The sequence below is a fragment of the Ailuropoda melanoleuca genome, chromosome 12, assembly GCF_002007445.2.
Source record: "Ailuropoda melanoleuca isolate Jingjing chromosome 12, ASM200744v2, whole genome shotgun sequence".
Taxonomy (NCBI): Eukaryota; Metazoa; Chordata; class Mammalia; order Carnivora; family Ursidae; genus Ailuropoda; species Ailuropoda melanoleuca.
In genome coordinates this window covers 36,255,410-36,275,109 of record NC_048229.1, presented here as the reverse complement: position 1 = coordinate 36,275,109, position 19,700 = coordinate 36,255,410, and the positions used below count along the sequence as shown (strand labels likewise).

The window sequence follows — 19,700 nt, the reverse complement described above, 5'->3', positions numbered from 1 at the left end:
GGGGGAGGATGAGGGCCTCAGAGGAGTCCTGAGAGCCCAGGGGGATGAGGAGAGAGAGAAGTGGGGAAGAGAGAGAAGAGAGTGTTCAGGAAAGAGGAAGGGACCCTGAGAAGTCAGGACAAGGGAGAAGAGGAAGCCCTCAGCGTGGCCACAGAGAGGTCACTATGGACACTAACAGGTCAGACGCGGTGGGAGGGAGACCCCAAATGCTGAAGGGGACTGGGCAAAGGGTGTGTGCCATAGGTTTAAATCATTCCTGCCACGTTTGGTGGGGAAGAAGAGAAAGTGGGCAGTGACCCGAGGGAGGCCAGCTTTAAGGGAGAAGGTGCTGGAGTAAGTCAGGGGTGTGTGACAACTCAAGGGCACGGCCGGATGTGAGGAGAGTGGACGGACAGATACGACGGGATGGGGGGGGGGACACGCTTGGGACTGGACAGAGTGTCTTCTTGGCCCAGTCTGGGGCATCGCAGAAAGATGTGGGAGAGTCTGGAGCCCCTTGGTGGGGGCTTAGATCCTGCGTGGGGTTGGGTCCCTGGGAGCTGAGGCCCCTGGGACCTAGTCAAAAGAGGCAGCCAGGTATCTGGGGTGGAGGCTCCGAACCCGTGAGCCTGGAGAGGGGACCAGGAGGGGCCTTCCTCGGTGGGGCCGGGGCGGACGGGGCAGTCAAACCAGCCAGACAGGAAAGCAATCGCTGGGATGTGGAGGTGCTCTTGTCAATGAGAAGGCGGCCAGCAGAGGGCAGATGGGTAGCAATAGTTCTGCTCTCTCAGGGCTCCCCAGGGAGGTCCTGGCGGGAGGTGTTCCTCCAGGCCAGCCAGAGAGGTCTCAGCACAGGGGTCTTGCTCAGAGGCCCTGGGAAATTCTGAATGGCTAGAGCAGGCCCCTTCCCACCCAACCCACTGCAAATCTTCCCTGACTCTCTTCAGACCTGGCGTGGCCTGGTGTCTCCCCCCAACACAGGCTCTCCTCAGGCCAGGCTCAAGTAGTCCCCCTCCTTGGGGACCTCTTTCCCTGCACCCTCTGCAACCTCCCTTGTTCCCCTCACACACACACACACACACACACACACACACACACACACACACAGGAAACCGAACGCAAGGCTACCTCTGGATTATTTTATTCACATGGCTTGACAAGATACAGGCACTCCTGCCAGTGAGCCAGGCATGAGGCCTCCCTGGCCCGTCCCGGTCTGTCACCCACCACCACCCCCTCCGGCCCTCTGAGGGTTAGTTCTAGTTATCTCACACACAAAACAAGGAGGAGGCGGGAATGGGAAGATGGGAGGGGACCCTCTCTCTGCCCTGGGGCTTCAGACGACTGCAGCCTGAGCCCCCTCCATCCTGGCAGGGCCCGGAGCCCCTGTCTCCGAAAACCCCACGCTGGGCAGCCGGACCCGGAATCCACCCTCTTCCTGGTCCCCGCTCCCACTCCGGGCCTTGGGGCTTAGGGATACCCGGGGGAAGCGGAACTTGGGCGACTTCTCCCCGCCAGGGGACTTGGGGGCTGCCTCGCCCTCCTGGCCCCGAGAGGCCTTGGAAGGGGTGGCCAGGCCCACGCGGGGCAAGCGCACCCGGACTCTGCCTCGGCGCCCAGAGGCCCCTTCCCCGCCGCCCTCCTCCTCCTCTTCCTCAGGGCTGGGGGAGCCGTCCCGAGTGACCGCCTCGCTCTGGCTGAAGCCCACTCGGGGCAGCCTAAGTTTGGGGCTCTTGGTCTTATCACCCTCCTCAACGCCCTCCTTGGCACGAACCAGCCCAAAGCGGGGCAGCCGCACCTTGAGCTTGTGTCCGGCCTCCCCGTCGCCTTCTGCCACCTGGTACTCGGCGTGGCTGCCCACAGCGGGTGGCGAGAGCTCCACATCAGGCAGCGAGAGGTGGAAGGTGCGCTCGGCCCCTGGGGACTGCTCTCCACGCCCCTCTTCCCCGGCCTCAGCTCTGGCCCCCAGCGCGGGCATCTTCAGTCTCAAGCCACCCTCGCCTGTGGCTGCCTCACCCACCTGCGCCTCTCGGCCCAGCCCCACGTCCAGCTCAAGCTGGGGCACTGACACAGCAGGCATCTTGAAGACGCCCTCACCTACCAACAGCTCGCCACCTGCCACCTGGGCTCCAGGCAGAGACAAGGTCACCTGAGGCACCTGGACCCTGTAGCCCGCTGTGCCCTCCACTGGCGGGGCTGTATCCTTGGCCCGCTGCCCAGTGGCGGTGCCCAGGCTGGCCTCCCCAAAGCCGGGCAGCTCTACCTGGGGCAGGGAGATGCCCAGGGGCATCCTCAGCGCCCCCTCCTGGCCCTCAGTGCCTGCCGGCCTGGGCACGGACACTTGCGGGCCTGATAGCCGTACTCCACTGACGGCCACCGCCCCCTTGGCCCTCCCTTCCTCCTGGGCCCCCAGGGTGACCAGCTCTACCTCAGGGATCTTCAGCTGCCCAGCCATGGACTCTGGCTTTTCCCCCGGGCTGACACGCGCACCCTGGATTTCCACTTCCTTCCCTCGAGCCAGCCCAAAGGAGGGCATCTTCAGCTTGGGCATCCTCACCTTCCCCTCCCAACCCCAGCCCTTGCCCTCCAGCTCGGCCACCGCTGGCGCTAATTCTCCTGCCTCAGCGTCCCGGCCTCTGACCCCAAACTTGGGCAGGGCAAACCTGGGCCCCTTGACCTTGACGTCAGCCTCCACCACCTCCACCTTGCCCGTGGGCAGATGGGCGTCCAGGCTGAGCTGCGGGATGGACAGATCGAGGGCAGGCAGCAGGCCTGCCTCCCCCGCCCCTTTGGCCTCAGCCTCAGTCCCGGCTCGGGCCTTGGGGAGTGAGATGGTGAACTTGGACACCTTCAGCTTGGCGGCTCGCCCAGCCCCCTCAGCCTCTGCTTTGGCCACTTTGGGCCCCGAGAGTCCAAACTTGGGCAGGGAGAACTTGGAGGAGGGCTTGACTTTCATCTCCATCGCCTCTAGCCGCCCTTCCTCCACTTCCACTGTAGGCAGCTGTGGAGTGACGATTTCAACAGAGGGCATCCGGAAGGCCACTTCCCCGACCCCTGCGGGTACCCCGGGGCCCTCTGCCCGCTCCACCTTGCCCACTTCGGCTGCCGGGACCTGCCCCTCCAGGCTGAGGGCCCTCGGCAGGTCTAGCCTCCACGGAGGGCAGTGTGAGAGAGGGGACACCCACACGAGCCTCGGGGCGCACCTCTGGCTGCAGACAGGGAAGTGTCACCAGCTTCCCGGAGACCTCAGCCCCCACCTCACCTGGCTTGCCTCGCGATGGGGACTCTGCCCTCCCTAGCTTGGGCATGGTCATCTTAGGCATCTTGAAGCCAAATTCCATCCCCTCCGCCTTCTCTGCTTTCAGCTGTGCCTCTGGAGCCTTGGGCAGCTTTACCTCGGGCGCCTTTGGAAGATACACGTCTGGGACCTTGGGCACCTGCATTTCTGGCAGCCGCATCTCCGACACCTTGGGCAGCTCCACCTCCGGGAGGTGGACGTCGGGCACGGCCATCTCAGGCACCTTGGGGAGTTTTATCTCCGGGAGTCTCATCTCAGGGAGCTTCATGTCAGGGACTTTCATCTCCGAGACCTTGGGCAGCTGCACGTCGGGAAGCCGCACCTCGGGCACGGCCATCTCGGGCACCTTCGGGAGTTTCATCTCCGGGAGCTTCATCTCGGGGACTTTCGGCAGCTGCACATCAGGGAGCCGCACCTCAGGCACAGCCATCTCGGGCACCTTTGGGAGTTTCATCTCAGGGACTTTGGGCAGCTGCACGTCGGGGAGCCGCACCTCGGGCACGGCCATCTCGGGCACCTTCGGGAGTTTCATCTCGGGGACTTTCGGCAGCTGCACGTCGGGGAGCCGCACCTCGGGCACGGCCATCTCGGGCACCTTCGGGAGTTTCATCTCGGGGACTTTCGGCAGCTGCACGTCGGGGAGCCGCACCTCGGGCACGGCCATCTCGGGCACCTTCGGGAGTTTCATCTCGGGGACTTTCGGCAGCTGCACGTCGGGGAGCCGCACCTCGGGCACGGCCATCTCGGGCACCTTCGGGAGTTTCATCTCGGGGACTTTCGGCAGCTGCACGTCGGGGAGCCGCACCTCGGGCACGGCCATCTCGGGCACCTTCGGGAGTTTCATCTCGGGGACTTTCGGCAGCTGCACGTCGGGGAGCCGCACCTCGGGCACGGCCATCTCGGGCACCTTCGGGAGTTTCATCTCGGGGACTTTCGGCAGCTGCACGTCGGGGAGCCGCACCTCGGGCACGGCCATCTCGGGCACCTTCGGGAGTTTCATCTCGGGGACTTTCGGCAGCTGCACGTCGGGGAGCCGCACCTCGGGCACGGCCATCTCGGGCACCTTCGGGAGCTTCATCTCGGGGACTTTCGGCAGCTGCACGTCGGGGAGCCGCACCTCGGGCACGGCCATCTCGGGCACCTTCGGGAGTTTCATCTCGGGGACTTTCGGCAGCTGCACGTCGGGGAGCCGCACCTCGGGCACGGCCATCTCGGGCACCTTCGGGAGCTTCATCTCGGGGACTTTCGGCAGCTGCACGTCGGGGAGCCGCACCTCGGGCACGGCCATCTCGGGCACCTTCGGGAGTTTCATCTCGGGGACTTTCGGCAGCTGCACGTCGGGGAGCCGCACCTCGGGCACGGCCATCTCGGGCACCTTCGGAAGCTTCATCTCAGGGACCTTGGGCAGCTGCACGTCGGGGAGCTGCACCTCGGGCACGGCCATCTCGGGCACCTTCGGAAGCTTCATCTCGGGGACTTTCGGCAGCTGCACGTCGGGGAGCCGCACCTCGGGCACGGCCATCTCGGGCACCTTCGGGAGTTTCATCTCCGGAAGCTTCATCTCGGGGACTTTCGGCAGCTGCACGTCGGGGAGCCGCACCTCAGGCACGGCCATCTCAGGCACCTTCGGAAGCTTCATCTCGGGGACTTTCGGCAGCTGCACATCGGGGAGCCGCACCCCGGGCACGGCCATCTCGGGAACCTTTGGAAGCTTCATCTCGGGGACCTTGGGGAGCTCCACCTCTGGGAGCTGCACGTCTGGAAGGGCTGCCTCTGGCACCTTCGGGAGCTTCACCTCAGGCCCCTTGGGCATCTTGACCTCAGGGGCCGAGACCCCGATGCCAAAGGAGGGCATCTTGATGGTGGGCAGCTTCAGCTTGCTCTCGACAGCAGCTTCGGCGGCAGCTGGCCGGGGCTCCAGGAGAGAAAGCCCGAAGGTGGGCATCCGAAGTCTAGGCCCCTTCGCCCTGGCCTCGGGGATACCCTTGGCCTCAGTGACTTCCTTTGCCTGAGCCCCAAAACGAGGGAAACTGAGGCGGGGCATCTTCAGGGCCACCTCAGGTGCCTCTGCTCGGGCCTCCACCACCTCCACACCCGGCAAGGCCAGGTCCACCCCTACGGCAGGCGCTACCACATCCAGGGTGGGCACCGTCACTGCCACGGTCCCTTCCCGGGTCTCCAGGCAGGGCAGTGTGGGCAGAGTGGGTAGTGAGGGCAAGGTGGGCAGCTCCACTTGGGGGACCTGGATCGCTAGGGCCACGGGCTCCACAGCAGGTGCAGCGGGGACTCCTAGTCCAAGGGTTGGCAGGTGGAGGGCCACCTCTCCCAGCCCCTTTGGGGCTGAGACCGGGGGGACACCCACCTCAGCACCTGGCAGCCGGGGCCCAACCAGCTCCACCTGGGGGGCTGTGAAACGGGCTCCTGCTGCCACCTCAGCCTCCACTTTGGCTTTTCTTGGGGGAGGAGCGGCAGCGGCCAGCCGGGCTGCCTGAGCCTCTTCCGCCACTTCTCGGACACGCAGCCGAGGCAGCTGGAGGCGCCGGCGGGTTGGGGCAGCTGGGACGGGACCCTTGGCAGCCTCAGCTTTGAGGCCCCGACGCAGACGGGAGAACTTGGGAAAGGAGAATTCGACGTCAACAGGGGCCAGGTCTGCAGGGGCCCCCAGGGCCCCAGGCACCATCTTCTTCTTCTTCACAGGGGACAGACTCTGGATGTTCTGGGGAGAGAGGAGAGATGCGGGAGGCGGTGGGACAGTGGGAGGCTCGGGGAAGACAGGGGGAACCCCATCTGACATTCACCAGGCTGGGGCTGTGCTGGATGAAGCATATTGTCCCCAAAACATCAGCCCCACTTCCTGTCATTTCACGATTACTGCCCCGGTAGGGCAAAGATATTCTTTCAGAATTTGACACTGAGTCAACAGAGTGTAGGAACTGGGACCCAAGACTTCTAGGTCCTCATCCAGGATTTTCCCCAATACCTTCATTCTAGGGATGGGGAGACTGAGGTCCAGAAAAGGAAAGAAACTTGTCCAGGGTCACTCAACAGTGAGTGAGTAGCACCCAGGCTTGAACCTGGCCTCCCTGGTTTGGAGTCCCCTGGTTCAGGACCACTGGCAAGCCGAGCTGATGCCTCTCCAAAGTGGGTAAAGGCCTTGGTCTGAGATGGGTGGGTCCCCTTCCCCAGGGAGGAGTTTAGGGGTGGAGAACAGGAGGTGGAGGGCGGGATTAGCGTTGGGTTAGTGACAAGACAGAGGGCAAGGCTGGCCCATGGTGTGGAAGAGGAGGGCTCAAGGTGCAGAGACTGGATCGCTGAGGCAGTCCAGAGCTGGGGCCGGGCTAAGCACGCGTACCAGCTTGGCCACCTTGGCCCGTGGGCCTTTGATCTCGTAGCCGGCCACGGTGCCAGGCCGCAGCGCCAGATCCCCGGTGGGCACAGTGCGCTTCAGGCAGAAGGAGACCTTGTAAGGCTCGGCACATTGCAGCAGGCGTAATGCGTCCTCGTACTTGAAGTTCTCGAAGAACACACGGGCGCTCAGCAGCTGGTCTCCTGCAGGCAAGGTGGAGGTGGGCAGGGCGTGGGCATCTCCTGGCTTCATCCAGGCCCGGTTCCACCCACTTCCCTGGAGTGAGCTCAGTGAGGCCCAGCCCCAAACCTTGGCCTGCCTATCCCCGCCAGCACAGACTTGAGAAGCCAAGTTCCTCCCAGTTTGAGGTCCAGACACTCTAGGATGAACCCCCGCCCCATGGCCTTAGGCCCGCCCCACAAAGCCACCCCTATTCAAGCCACGCCCATTCAAGCCATGCCCATTGCCTTTCCACTTCCCTTTCCCATTCTCATATTTTATTTTTATTTATTTTACTTTATTTTTAAAGATTTTATTCACTTATTTGAGAGAGAGAGAGAACGCACACAAGTGGGCAGAGGGGCAGAGAGGGAGAAACAGACTCTCTGCTGACCAGGAAGCTGGACTCAGAGCTCCATCCCAAGACCCTGGGATCATGAACTGAGCCCAAGGCAGACATTTAACCAACTGAGCCACTCAGACGCTCCCCATTCTCACATTTTAGACCCTGACTTTGTTTTCTTTACTGAGAGGACAGAATCAGAACTTCCAGAAACCCCACGCCATTACTTACCCCCCTACTCCTGTGGCTATTTACTCCACTCTCCACCTGTTCCCAAGGATGAACTGTCCACTTCCAACTCAGGTCTGCCTTTCCACTGTCTTCTCAGGGACATCCTCCAGCAGTTCTCCCCTCTCTCCCCACATCACCAGTTTGTCCCTCTCTTCTATGGTATTCCCATCAGCATACAACATACCATTATTTGTCCCATAGGAAAAGTTGTCTTGACCTCACTCCTAGAGCTCCTGCTCCATTGATCTGTTCATCCTAATGTCAAATGCACTGAGTTGTCTAGCTGCATTACTTCCACTGCTCCAATCACACTTCTGACACACCTTTCCAGAACCTTGAACGGCTCCTCTCAACGAGTGTAGCCTTGAGAGTAGCTAAGTCCAATGATCGAGTCCCAGACTTCATCTGAGGGGACCTCACAGCCTTTGACCTAATGTCACTCTCTCTCCTCCACCCGCTTGTCTGGCTTGGCTTCCAGGGTGCCATACACCCTCTAGAACCTCCTGGAGATTTCTTCTCAGCCTCCCTCCCCATCTCCTGGATCTCTTAACAATACACTGTCCCAGAGCTCAGGCCTTGGACCCCTTCTCCTTTCCATCTCCATGCTACACTCACCCCTTTGGGAAGCTCATCCAGATTAGGAGTTTAAAGACCATAAATGGGCTGAAAACTCCCAAGTGTATCTCTCCAGCCCAGCACTCTGCCCTCCATTCTAGACTCAGAGATCCATTTATCCCTCCACATCTTCACCTTGGTGTCCAGCAGATACCCCTCACTTGACAGATCCAACCTATACTCCTGGTCTTACTCCAAACAAGCTCCAGCCTCAGTGTGGCCCATTTGTGGAACTAGCAACTCCATCCTCAGGTCAAGAATCCCTGGACGCATACTTGACCTTCTCTTTTCATCACACCCCATATCCAGTCCTGAAGGCTCCTCCTTAAAAATATATTCAGAACCCAGAATCCAAAATTTCTCTTCATGTCCATTAACACTGTTTTGGCCCTGAGCATCACCATCTCTTACCTGGATAATCAGAGTAGCCTCTTTGTGCGTGCGCGTGCATGCGTGTGTGTGTGTGTGTGTGTGTGTGTATTTTTTTTTTAAAGTAATCTCAGAGTACCCAGGTAGCTCAGTCAGTCAAGCATCTGTCTTTGGCTCAGGTCATGATCAAGGGTCCTGGGATCAAGGTCAGTGTTGGGATCCCTGCTCAGCAGAGGGTCTGCTTCTCCCTCTTCCTCTGCCCTTCCCCCACCCCTGCTAGTTCTCTCTCTCTCTCTCAAATAAAAAAAACTTTAAAAAAATAAACAATTTCTGGGGCGCCTGGGTGGCTCAGTCATTAAGCATCTGCCTTTGGCCCAGGGCGTGATTCCAGAGTCCTGGGATAGAGTCCTGCATCAGGCTCCTCCGCTGAGAGCCTGCTTCTTCCTCTCCCACTCCCCCTGCTTGTGTTCCCTCTCTAGCTGGCTGTCTCCCTCTGTCAAATAAATAAATAAAATCTTTAAAAAATAAAATAAAATAAATAAATAAATAAACAATTTCTACACCCAACGTGGGGCTCAAACTCACGACCCCGAGATCAAGAGTCTCATGCTTTACTGACTGAGCCAGTCAGGCACCCCCAGAGTAGCCTCTTTGTTGGTCTCCCTGCTCCCCACCCTGCCCCCTTCAGTCTACTGCTAACAACACAGCACGCTGTCCAACACAGCCAATTCATGTGCAGCCTCCACTCACAACCCTCCCAGACCGAAAGTCAAAATCCTCACCGTGGCCTATAAAGCCCTCTGAAAATTGCCCTTTCCTTACCCCTCTGGACTCATCTCTTACTCTCCTCCTCTCTAACTCTACGGCATCCACACTGGCTCCCCTGCTCAACCTCCATCACGTCGGGCGCACCCCAACCTTGGGGCATCTGCCCTGGCTGTTCTCTCTGCATGGAATGCTCTTCCAGATGGCCACATAGCTCACTCCCTGTCCTCCACCAGGCCTTTCCTCCCTTCCTGGCTCACCCTATTTAAAAATACAACTGTCCTACAGGCACCCATAGCACACATTGCCTTCTAATTTACTATGTATTTTATATATTTTGCTCAAATATATCTCTCCCTACCAGAAGGATCTCCATAAGCTCAGAGAGTGTTGTCTGTTTTGTTCGTGCAGTAGCCCAAGTATCTAGAATAATATCTGGAAATAGAAGGCACTTAGTAAATACTTGTTGCATGAATAAGTCACATCGGCCTCATCCAGGTCCCTAAAATATCCCTTACTTACTAAGGCTCCCCTCCACACCCCCTCCAAGTTGTTAACTCCACCCCTTTTTCCAGCCCCAACAACAAAAATAATAACTAGTGCTTACACGATGCTTACTATGTGCCACTTAGCTGTGCGCCAAGTGTTTTCAAATACTGACTCACTTAATCCACGTAATAACCCTGCAAGGTGAGTACTAGAATTGTTCCCATTTTCGAGACGAAAAAAACCAAGGCATAGAAGATCACAAGCTAGTAAACTGCAGATCTGGGAGTCAAGCCTACACAACGAACCTCCAGAGCCCGCTCGGAGCCACTGCAAAGCCGACACACAAAGCTTCGCCCCAAGCCATTCTCCCCGCCTCCTGGGGGCAGGCCACGCCCCGGGCCCGGGGCGGATTCCCCTCCCCGCCGCCTCGGAAAGGCCCTGCCCCATGCTTCCGCCCCGCCCACCTTCCTGCAGGCTGAGGCTCCTGGCCGCTGGCGAATCCTCCCGAAGCTCGCGGACAAAGATTCCTTCCTTGCCGCCGCCTGCTACGTTGATGCCGCTGACCCCGGTCTGCGCCTCTGTCTCCACGATGATCTCCACCAACTCCGCCCGCCTCAGCTCCTGCGGAGGGCAGCGTGGGGTCTCCATGCGGCGCTAGGGCCGGACCTCGCCCAGAGCCCGGCATCGCGCTTAAAAGCGGCTCTTAAACGGGTCCTCCAGTTACACGCCCCTGAGCGCCGCTCAGGCCGGTGCGGGCCCACCCACTCCGACATCTTCCCTTGAAGGAAGCGCGAGGGCCGCCTGCTCTCTCGCACCTGCTGCAAGGCTCAACGGTTCCGTCCACTCTGGCGGGCAGGAGCCCAGGGGCCGCTGTCGAAGGGGCGGGGTTTTAGAGGAGGGGCGGGGTAGGGAGGCCAGAAGGAACCGGAGTCGTGAGTAGGAGGCGAGCCTGATAGGGCGGGACTGTGCCTTCAGGGGGCGGGGCCAGTTCGGGGGCGGGACCAGGGGGCGTGGCGTGGGATCGGACCGCTCGCGCGGATAGAGCTCAGGCCACAGAGGCGGGGCCAAAAATCCGAGAGGGGTGTGGCTAGGAAGTAATACGTGGAGGTAAGGCGGGTACCCATAGTTTAAGGGTGGGATTGAGGTACGGAAAAGGGCTTTTAAAAGCAGCTGAACAAGGGGTGGAGTGAGGATGGGATTCCGAGGAAAGGGCTGGACCTTTAAGTGGTGCAGGATGGAGGGGTGAGGGTGAGACTGGGCTCTTTGGAAGCTTGAACGTGTGTGAGACTGTGCCCTATTGTGGACTCTATGACCCCAAGACCTGCATAACGCCTTTGGGAGAGGGAATCCAGTGAAGAGGGGTGCGTGGGTAATGAGTGGCGGACCAGCAGACATGGCATTCCTGGTATTCACTGTAAATGGTGGTGACCTGGCCCTGGCCCAGCAGCGCCCTCCGGGATTCATTTCCGGGACTTAGAAAAGGCAGTGAGAGAACTCAGTTCCACAACCGTGTAGGAACTCAAACTGCTGTGCGTCTCGGGGGGAGAGCTTTGGCCTCTCTGGGCCCACTTCCCTACTGTAAAGTTGGGTGACATGGGTGTACTGGAAGGAGCCTCTGTGGGCTGAGACCTGAAGCAACAGGGATCGGGAGGATGCTGTAATGGGCAGGGCACCCGGGCTGCCATCGACTGGAGTTGAGCCCAGGGCTTGGAGACGGTTAGGGAAGCAGGTCGAGGCCTGCAGTGGCCCTGGGACTAGAGGGCTGGGAGGAGCACTTTGAGAAGAGGTGAGAACAGTTGTAGAGGCAGCAGCAAGCAGCATGACCACCACCACCACCCTGGGGCCCTGGGCTAAGCATTTTATGTATAGCATTTCATTTCATCCTCCCCACAGAGGGCAGACACAGAGGAAGACACAAAGGTAAAGAGAAGCGGAGTAATTTGCCTAACGCCACACAGCAAAGTTAAGCCGCTGGGCCTAAACCACAGGTCTGTGACCTCAGAGCCATAGACTGTCCTGGAGGCAGTGACCTCCTTGCACTCTACCCTGCCTGCCACCCCTCAGCCTCAGCTTGGCTCCCGTAGAAGTGGACCCGCTCTGTGCCTAGCATCTGGTAGGAAGCAATCTATGTGGGTCCTCTAGTTTCCTAACAGTGACCATTGTCCAGGACCATTGTCCCATTTCACCAGTGGGAAAACAGGGTTTGAGAGGTCAGGTCCCCTGTTTGGAGCTGCACAGCTGAAGTGGGAGGTTGGCATTTAAGCCCATGGGCTCAAAGCTCATGCATTTAACCCCCATACCACCCTGCCTCTTCCAATGAAAGGTTTACCCGATTTTCTTTAGCTCATTTTAGTATAACTCCATTATGCCCCCCAGTGAATTTGCCACTTTGACTCTTAGGCTGTACCGGGCACTGTGCTAAGCGCTTCCATATGTTAAAACTCTTTTCCTCCCAGTGACCTATAAAATAGGCACTGTTGCTATTTCTATTTCACAGATGGGAAGACTGAGGCACAGAGAAACCAGGAAGTGTCTTCTTGCTGCCTCAGTCTGTGCCCCCCCCAGGCCCTCCAAGTTCCCCTTGCAAGGCATGTGGACGCTCACCTCAGCACTGCGGCTCCTGGCCTCCATGGCACTGCTGGGAGTCACCCGGGCCCCAGGCTCCTGCTTCTGCTGCAAAACCAGCTTCAGTTCTGCATGGAGCAGCTGCCTTTGAGCCTGTGGGGGACAGGGATGGAGGCTTGAGGCCAGGAGAGGATGAGAGGAGGCCAGGCATGGGGGGAGAGGCCAAAATGGGTATCAGAAGGGGAGAAGGGCCCCCCACCCCTGTCCTCTCACCGCTGCCTGGGCACAGGCACCCCCTCCTAACAGGAGCCCAGCCTGGGGTACCGCACAGCCGTCTGCGGGGCTCACACCCTTCCTCTGGGGTCTTGCTGCCTGCCAGGAAAAGACCAGTGCATGAGGCTCCAAGCAGGCCTGGGAGGGGTGGGGAGGGGCATGTGGCACCGGCCAATGCTCACCTCAGGGTCACCTCCAGCTCCTTGGGCCTCCTGGGTCCGGGGCTCTAAGAAGAAGAAGCGTGAGCATTACCATCAGCTAACCCCACCCATTGCTTCCTGAGTGCCCGACCCTTCTGCGATATTCTATCCCCACAGTGCAGCTGGGGAAATTGAGGCCTGGAAGACCTTTATTGGACAACAGTAAAGCAAGAGCTGACTCCTAGGACTGCCTGACAGCAGAGCCCCGGCACCAACCACCTGGGTTGACTGAGAGAGCCAAATTCACTATAAAACAATCCTAACCATTCCCGTGTCCTCCCGGTGGGCCGATCACCTCACCTCTCTGGGCCTCAGCTTCCTGGCTTGTTCAATGGGGAGAAGGAGAGCACCTACTGCATCAAATAAGTGAGTAAATGTAAAATGCCGGGTACGTGGAGGGACTTCAGAAGCACTATTATTATTACTAAGAACTTCCTGTGGTCCTGATCTTGTGACAAATGTCCCACAGGGGTCATTCATTGCCCATAAACCTCAACATCTTGTGAGGGCAACACAATTATGGAGCCCATCACAGAGAAGACACCTGAGGCTGGGAGAAGGGCAGCCACAAATGGTCACGAGTGGCTGAGCCAGGACTTGAACTTATCAGGGAGTTCCAGCCTCTTCTACAGATGACGATAACTAATGGGTACTGAGTGGTTATTCTTTGGCAGTCCTGTGCTCTGCCTCCTCCCTGCAGAAAACCCGTAGCCCCTCAGAGAGCCCAAGAACCCCACATAAAGTCACACAGTCCAGTGAGAAGGAAGCAGAACTGGGATTCCCATGCAGCCACCCCAACAGGCCCTTCTTGGGAAAAGGGAATGGGTACTGTCTCTCCACCCCCTTCCCCAGGCCGACTCTGACCTTGTCCTCCCAGCCCCCACCTGGCATGCCAACCCGCCAACCCCCACTCTGCAGGGAAAGGTCAGGTCTCACGCGGCACATTCCCTCAAACAATGGCCCATCTGCTGGGCCCAGTCACATTCCGCCCCTGCCCACCCACCCCCAGCCGCACAATGGCCCTTCATAGCCCACCACTGGCCAGGATACAGGACACGGGGACCCCTCAATGGTCCTGCTGTATGCACTCCACTGGCAGGGACCCCACAGTAGCAGAGGACTCCCCTCTGGCCTTCCCAGGAGTCCTGGTCTCTGTGGCCTTCCCCAGCCTCCCTTCAGCCCTCAGCAGCTCCAGGCCCGGTGAGCTCCCACATCTGTGGCATTTCTTCCAAACTGGCCCCAGTGCTGGCCTCCATAGGTCTCTGACTCACCCTGAATGTGGTGGCTGTTTAAGGGTTGGACACTGAGGCTCAGACGGGGGAAGTGACCTGTCTGGGGTCACACAGCCAAGCCCCTGTCCTTGACCCCAGCTCTGGACCTGAACTTGCACTGGTAGCACTGAGAGGAGCAAAACAACTGGGGCAAAGGCTGGGCTGGGAAGGGAGGTGGGGATTGTGGGTGCCCCATACAGGCATTTTGAGAAGTACCTCACTGGTGCCAACCTTGGGCTGGGCAGGCACTTTACAGATGTGGCCTCGGTACCCCATTTTACTGACGAGCACATGAGGGTTAAGGTATCACAGTGACTGAGTCGGGACTTGAACCCAGGGCCGAAAAACCGAGTCGTTGACACCACATAGCATCCTGAGCTGGAGGTGGGAGAGCCTGGTGCTTGGAGGGGGTAGTGGAGATGGAGGGGAGGCTCTCCTGGCCTGTCAGCTCCCCCTTTTCGGGCCAGGGCAGCGAGGGTCACACCCAGAGGCTGCCACAGGAAGCTTAGCCAGGGCGGGAGCAAGAGAGAGTGCCCTCCTCCCTCGTCCCTGCTCAGGGCAGCTGCCCAGCCCAGGTTATATTTAGCTCATCTGTGCCCTTCCTGAGCCACATACCCAGCTCCTGGCATGGGATGGGGGTGGCTTCGGAAGGAAGCCCCCCCCCACACACCCTGGGCACTCTCTGTTCCCAGCTCTGCCCATCCCACTAGGTGGGGCTGGTGCAGGGCGGGGAGCAAAGGAAGGTTCCTGGAGGTCCCTGACTGTGTTAGGAGAAGATCTTCTAAAGGGGTTCCCATCATGACTGAAGGTCAGGCAGGACCCTCCAGGTGCCAACAGCCATTCTTGAGTGGTTCCTATGGCACTGCCCTGGTACATTCCTCCGCTTCTAGAATTCTCTGAGTCCCCATTTTTTGAGCATTTACTATGCACAAAAGATCCTGGCCTACACTGGCTCATTACAACCTCACAATACCTCCCTGAGGAAGGTACGACTGAGAGTCCCATTTAAGATACCACCGATACCCTTCAGAGCAGGCTGGGATGAGGGCCTGTCATTTGGGCCCTGGGCCCTTCAGCTGAGAATCCCCCAGTTGGCACCCTCTTCTCCCCATGGCTGGTGCCAACCCCATTTAGGAAATCTCCCCATCCAGAGCCTCAGCTTCCCCAAACGCCAATGATCGGGTGCCCTCAGCAGTGGAAGTGAGGGGTTGACCCGACTTGTCTGGGCCCCCTAGACCGTCTGTGAGGCAGAGGGGGGAGGCGTTCTGGCAGTGGCCTCCCCAGGGCCGCAGTCAGTCCCTACTCCAGCATATCTCAGACTGAAACACCGGGGAGAGGTATTTCACCTCTCAGGGACTCGGTTTCATCTGTGAAGTGGAGCCAGTGAAGAGTGGCTTCCAGGATTCACAAAATAACGGCAGGCTCTTAGAATAGTCCCAGTATATAGTAAGCACTCAAGTAACGTACGTTAGACTCTGACAGCGATTGGAGCGCGGGCGATGCATCTCAAAGTGTCTCATATCCAGCTTTTGCTCACCAGTGGCCCCACTTCTCTCTCACCCAAGGGGAGCTCTGGGTGAGGGACCAATGCCAGCTCAGGCACTGGCCTCCTACCACCAAGATCAGTCCTGCCTCCCCAGCACCCTATTCCAAGCACCAAAAGCCTGCCCCAGCCTAGGCATCTTGTCCCAGCTTTTTGTAAGCAGCAACTCATCTACTCTCACACCAGCCCTGTGAGGTGGCCTCCATCAGCCCATTTCACAGATGAGAAAGCAGAGGGACAAAGGGTGTGGTATCTTGCCCAACACTGCATAGCCAGAGAGAGGGGAACCCAGGGTCTGGCTCCAAAGTCTGTGCCTTTAACTCCTATACCACACTGCCTCCTGAGCCCCAGGTATCCTCCCAGCACCTCCCAGCACCTCCTAGGACCCTGGGTCTCATTCCCACGGCTTCTCAGCCTGGCTGAGGATCGGGTAAGACCAGCTGATCTCTTACCAGTAGGCCTCCAGACACCTCGAGAGCTCCCGGTCGTCTGCTCAGCCCCAGCCCCAGGCTGGGGGGGAAAAGGAATGGGGAGGGGGAGGAGGGAAGACCCCTAGCCATTGGCTGCCGTGGCATGACATCACCAGGGAGTGGGTGGTGGGGAAACAAACATCCCCCTCTCCCAGCTACGTCCACCGGCAAGGGGGTGGGGAGCCATAAGACGGCTGGGACAGCCGCTGCCCTGGCCCCGGGCTGAGACCTCCACCGCGAGCCTTGTTCCAGGGACCCGCACATTGCTGCCGCCCGTTAGAAGCTGAGCACCCGCCTGGCGTTATTTCCTGGGTTCCAGCCCCGCTGGATCCTGGGGACCCTAAAATAAGCCCCTTTCGCTCCCTCTCTGGGTCAATTTGGGTTCAAATCCCAGCCTAGTCACCTGCTGGCTGCATGACAGCATCTTTCTGGGCCTCGTTTTCTTCGTCTCCAAAAAAAGGGATAAAAGAAGCGCCCACCTCATGGGGTAGTTGTAAAGATTAGGTGAGTTAAAAGAGGTTAAAAGCTTTGAAAAGTGCCTGGCATCAAGTGAGTGCCACTTTCAAGAGTTTTGTATTACTAGTCACACAAATTAGGGGGCCGGCTAGACTTGTATTGGGGGTGGGGGGCTTTAGGCCTGAGTGAGACTGGGCACAGAAGAGCCCCACTTCTCTGTTTAATGGAGTTTCCATGTTGGGGGGCACCTATCATGTGCTAAATACTGTGCTGGGCACCCAAAGCTCTGCTCCCAGAATCCATTATGCCCAGTATTCAGCTACACACCCAGGAAGTGGGGGAGGTGGGGTCCAACCCCACTTCTGTTGGGCCCCAGAGACCCTGCAACTCTCTTCTGTCCTCTTCATATAACAGACAAGGAGGCTCAGAGAGGGTGACACCCAAGGTCACCCACAGCAAGTCATTGGTAGCAACAGGATTTGAACCCAGACCTGCCCAACTCCCAAACCAAAGCCACCAGGCCTCACCCTGATCCCCTTCCCCCAACCCTAGCCTGCCCTCACTCACCAGACCCCGGGGGGCGGCACAGGGAGCACAAGTACCCCCACATGCCCCTCGCACCCACCCGGCCGCGGGCTCCAACGCTCCCGGCTCTCTGAGCCCCGGCCTGGGGCCAGGGCTGGGCTGAAACCGGGGATTACCCCCAAAGCGCGCGTCAGCAGCTTCTGTCCCATTGTCCAGCCAGACACAGCCACCAGGCCATCACCTCAGTTGTCAACCTTGCCCCCTGCACCAGCCCCCTGGCCCCTCGGGGGACCTGTACCCCACCCCGCACCGAGAACTTGGGGCCTACTCCCGAGGGCAGAGGGGACCAGGCGCAGGTTGGCAGGATCCCAGAATGCTAGAGGCCTCCCCACTTCTCTCCAAAATGCCCCCGGCCCACTCTCAGCCGCCAGGGAAGGCAGGAATGTGCTGAGCTCTGGGAAATGCCTTCCAGGCCTGGCAGCCACCAAGGGTTAGGGTGTGGCCAGGACCCCACCAGAACCCTTCTCCTGGGAAGGGTAGAAGGAACAGTGTGATTAAAGCTGCTGATGGTCCTGAGGAGACCCTCACCCCAGCACATTCTCTCATTGATTCATTCAACCATTCATGTGTTCATTTATTCATTCAGCAAACACTCACAAGCCCTTGGCGACAGCCTCTTCGCTGGGCATTGGCGACCCTGGCAGGCCTAAATTTACCATGGGGGGCAGGCTGAGGGAAGGATTTCTGGAAGACGTAACATCTGAAGTCAAACTGGTTGGTTGAAAAGGAGGGAGCTGGGTGAAAGTGTAGGAAGAGGCTTCCAGGGAAAAGACAAATCCAGGCAAAGTACCAGAGGGGAGAAAGGGAACAGTCTTTATGCAAGGTCAGCAGTCTGGGAGCACCTGGTCTGGTGTCCAACACTATGCTGGATGGTGCCGAGGACACAGTGTGACTTAGATAGCCCAGGCCTGCTTTCACAGAGTTCACAGTCCAACAGGGAGACAGACCCCGAACGGCCAGGATTGTGATGAGAGAGTCACAGGCAGAAAGGTCAGGGCCTTGACGGGGGAGCCCAGGAGAGGTGCGTGCTCCAGCCTAGCAAGGGAGATCAAGGAAGCCTTCCTGGAGGAGGAGACATGTGACCTGAGACTTGAATGATCCACAGGAACCAGGCAAGAGAAGACGGAGAACTGTTTTATGGGCAGAGGGAACACCCTGTGCAGAGGACTTGAATCCAGAGAGAGCTCAGCACCTGTGACATTTCTAGAAGTTGAGAACTGAGTCCTCATGTTCATGGCTGTGTCCCCAGGGCCAAACATGCCCCTTCCTTATATCTCCTCATTTATACATTTATTCAGCAGCTATTCGCAGACACTTCTTCTGTATCCATTGCTGGACTGTGTCACGGCAGTGACCATGGCTGTGGCCTCACAAGACTCACAGTTGGGGAGGTGGGGTCTGAGGGCAGACATTCAAGAAGTGCTCAGCGAAATGAGTATATAATTCACACTGAGCTAAGCCGTATGAGGGACAGATCTAGGTCTATAAGAGGGGCCTGGCACTCTGGGACTACCAGAAAGGGCAGGGAGGGCTTCCTGGAGAAAGTGCCATTTAAGCTGGCACCAGAAGGATACATAGGCATTCATGCAAGGCTGCTGGGCAGGTGGTGGATCAATGAGAGTGGGTTTCAGGGAGAGGGACAAGCCTGTGCCAGGGGCCCCTTTGAGAAATCAGTGAATGTGAAAGAGTGAGGGGAAGCTGAGGGGAGGCCCATGGTCAGCAGCGCCGTGAGGAGGGGCTGAGATTTTGTCCTAAGGGCCTTGCGTGCCTTGTGCCTTCGGGAGGGACAGAGTCAGTGGAGTTTTGAGTAGTTGAGGATGGAAAATCTGACTATGGGCCAGGCTAGAGTTGGGAAGAAAATCCACCTCTCTGCTGGGCGGTCAGCCACCCAAGGGAGGCTGGGACCTGCCATTCTGTCTCTCTCTGCATCTCAGAGAGGAGATAGCCCTGAACGCAGGGCCTGAAACTGGGAACAGGCATTCAGCCTTTTGCCATGTCAGCTAAGTGTTTTGTGGTTGCCCTTCAGTGGGTAAAGGAAGCTTCTTTTCCTAGTTTGCTGTGTTTTGTCATGAAGGGTGTGTTTGTCTGTGTGTCTCTCTACCGCTCTGTTCCTCTCTTTGTCCTCGTTCCTTGTCTCTGTCTCTCTCTCCACGTTGTCTCTCTGCCTCTCTCTGTCTGTCACTCTTGCTGTGTCTCTGCTTTCCCTCTCCTGAGGGGGTGTGGCCACGGGAAGTTGAGTTTAGGGGGTGGCACCAGTGTCCCGGTTCCGGCCAAGGTCACCTCAGTAAACACAGGACATCCTGGGGGGCTGGGGAAAGAGGCGGAAGCTTGTCCTCAGGGACCACTCTCTCCCACCTACTTGGAGCCAAGTGGCAGCCGGGTCCCCAGCAGTGCGCAGAGCGTATCTCCCTCCCTCCCATCCTCTCTACCTGCTCATGCCTCCTACACTCCCTACCAAGCTCCTGTCCCACGGGGCCCAGCAGTCAGGATCCCGTCTCCTGGCTGGACCCCCTTGAGCCCCTCGTACCCATGGTGTCCCTCTCTGGCCTCAGTGTCAACCCCAGACCTGTTTGTCCCGCCCAGTCACTATCCCAGGGCAGCCCCACTGCCCCCCCCCGTTAGAGCCCTGGGCCTTGTCCTAGGCCCCTGCCCCGTGGAGGCTCATCAGTCCCCCTCTTGGTTT

General features: G+C 58.6%; 1 protein-coding gene across 1 annotated transcript; it reads right to left on the bottom strand.

Moving 5' to 3' along the window:
• Nucleotides 1-135: 135 nt before the first annotated feature.
• Nucleotides 136-12,718, bottom strand: PRX (periaxin). The gene is given in 7 exon segments (XM_034638065.1): nt 136-3,127; nt 3,129-5,993; nt 6,630-6,826; nt 10,119-10,275; nt 12,259-12,372; nt 12,493-12,591; nt 12,675-12,718. Coding segments are annotated over 5 exon segments (5,058 nt in total). The 5' UTR covers nt 12,286-12,372; nt 12,493-12,591; nt 12,675-12,718; the 3' UTR covers nt 136-1,315.
• Nucleotides 12,719-19,700: the final 6,982 nt, after the last annotated feature.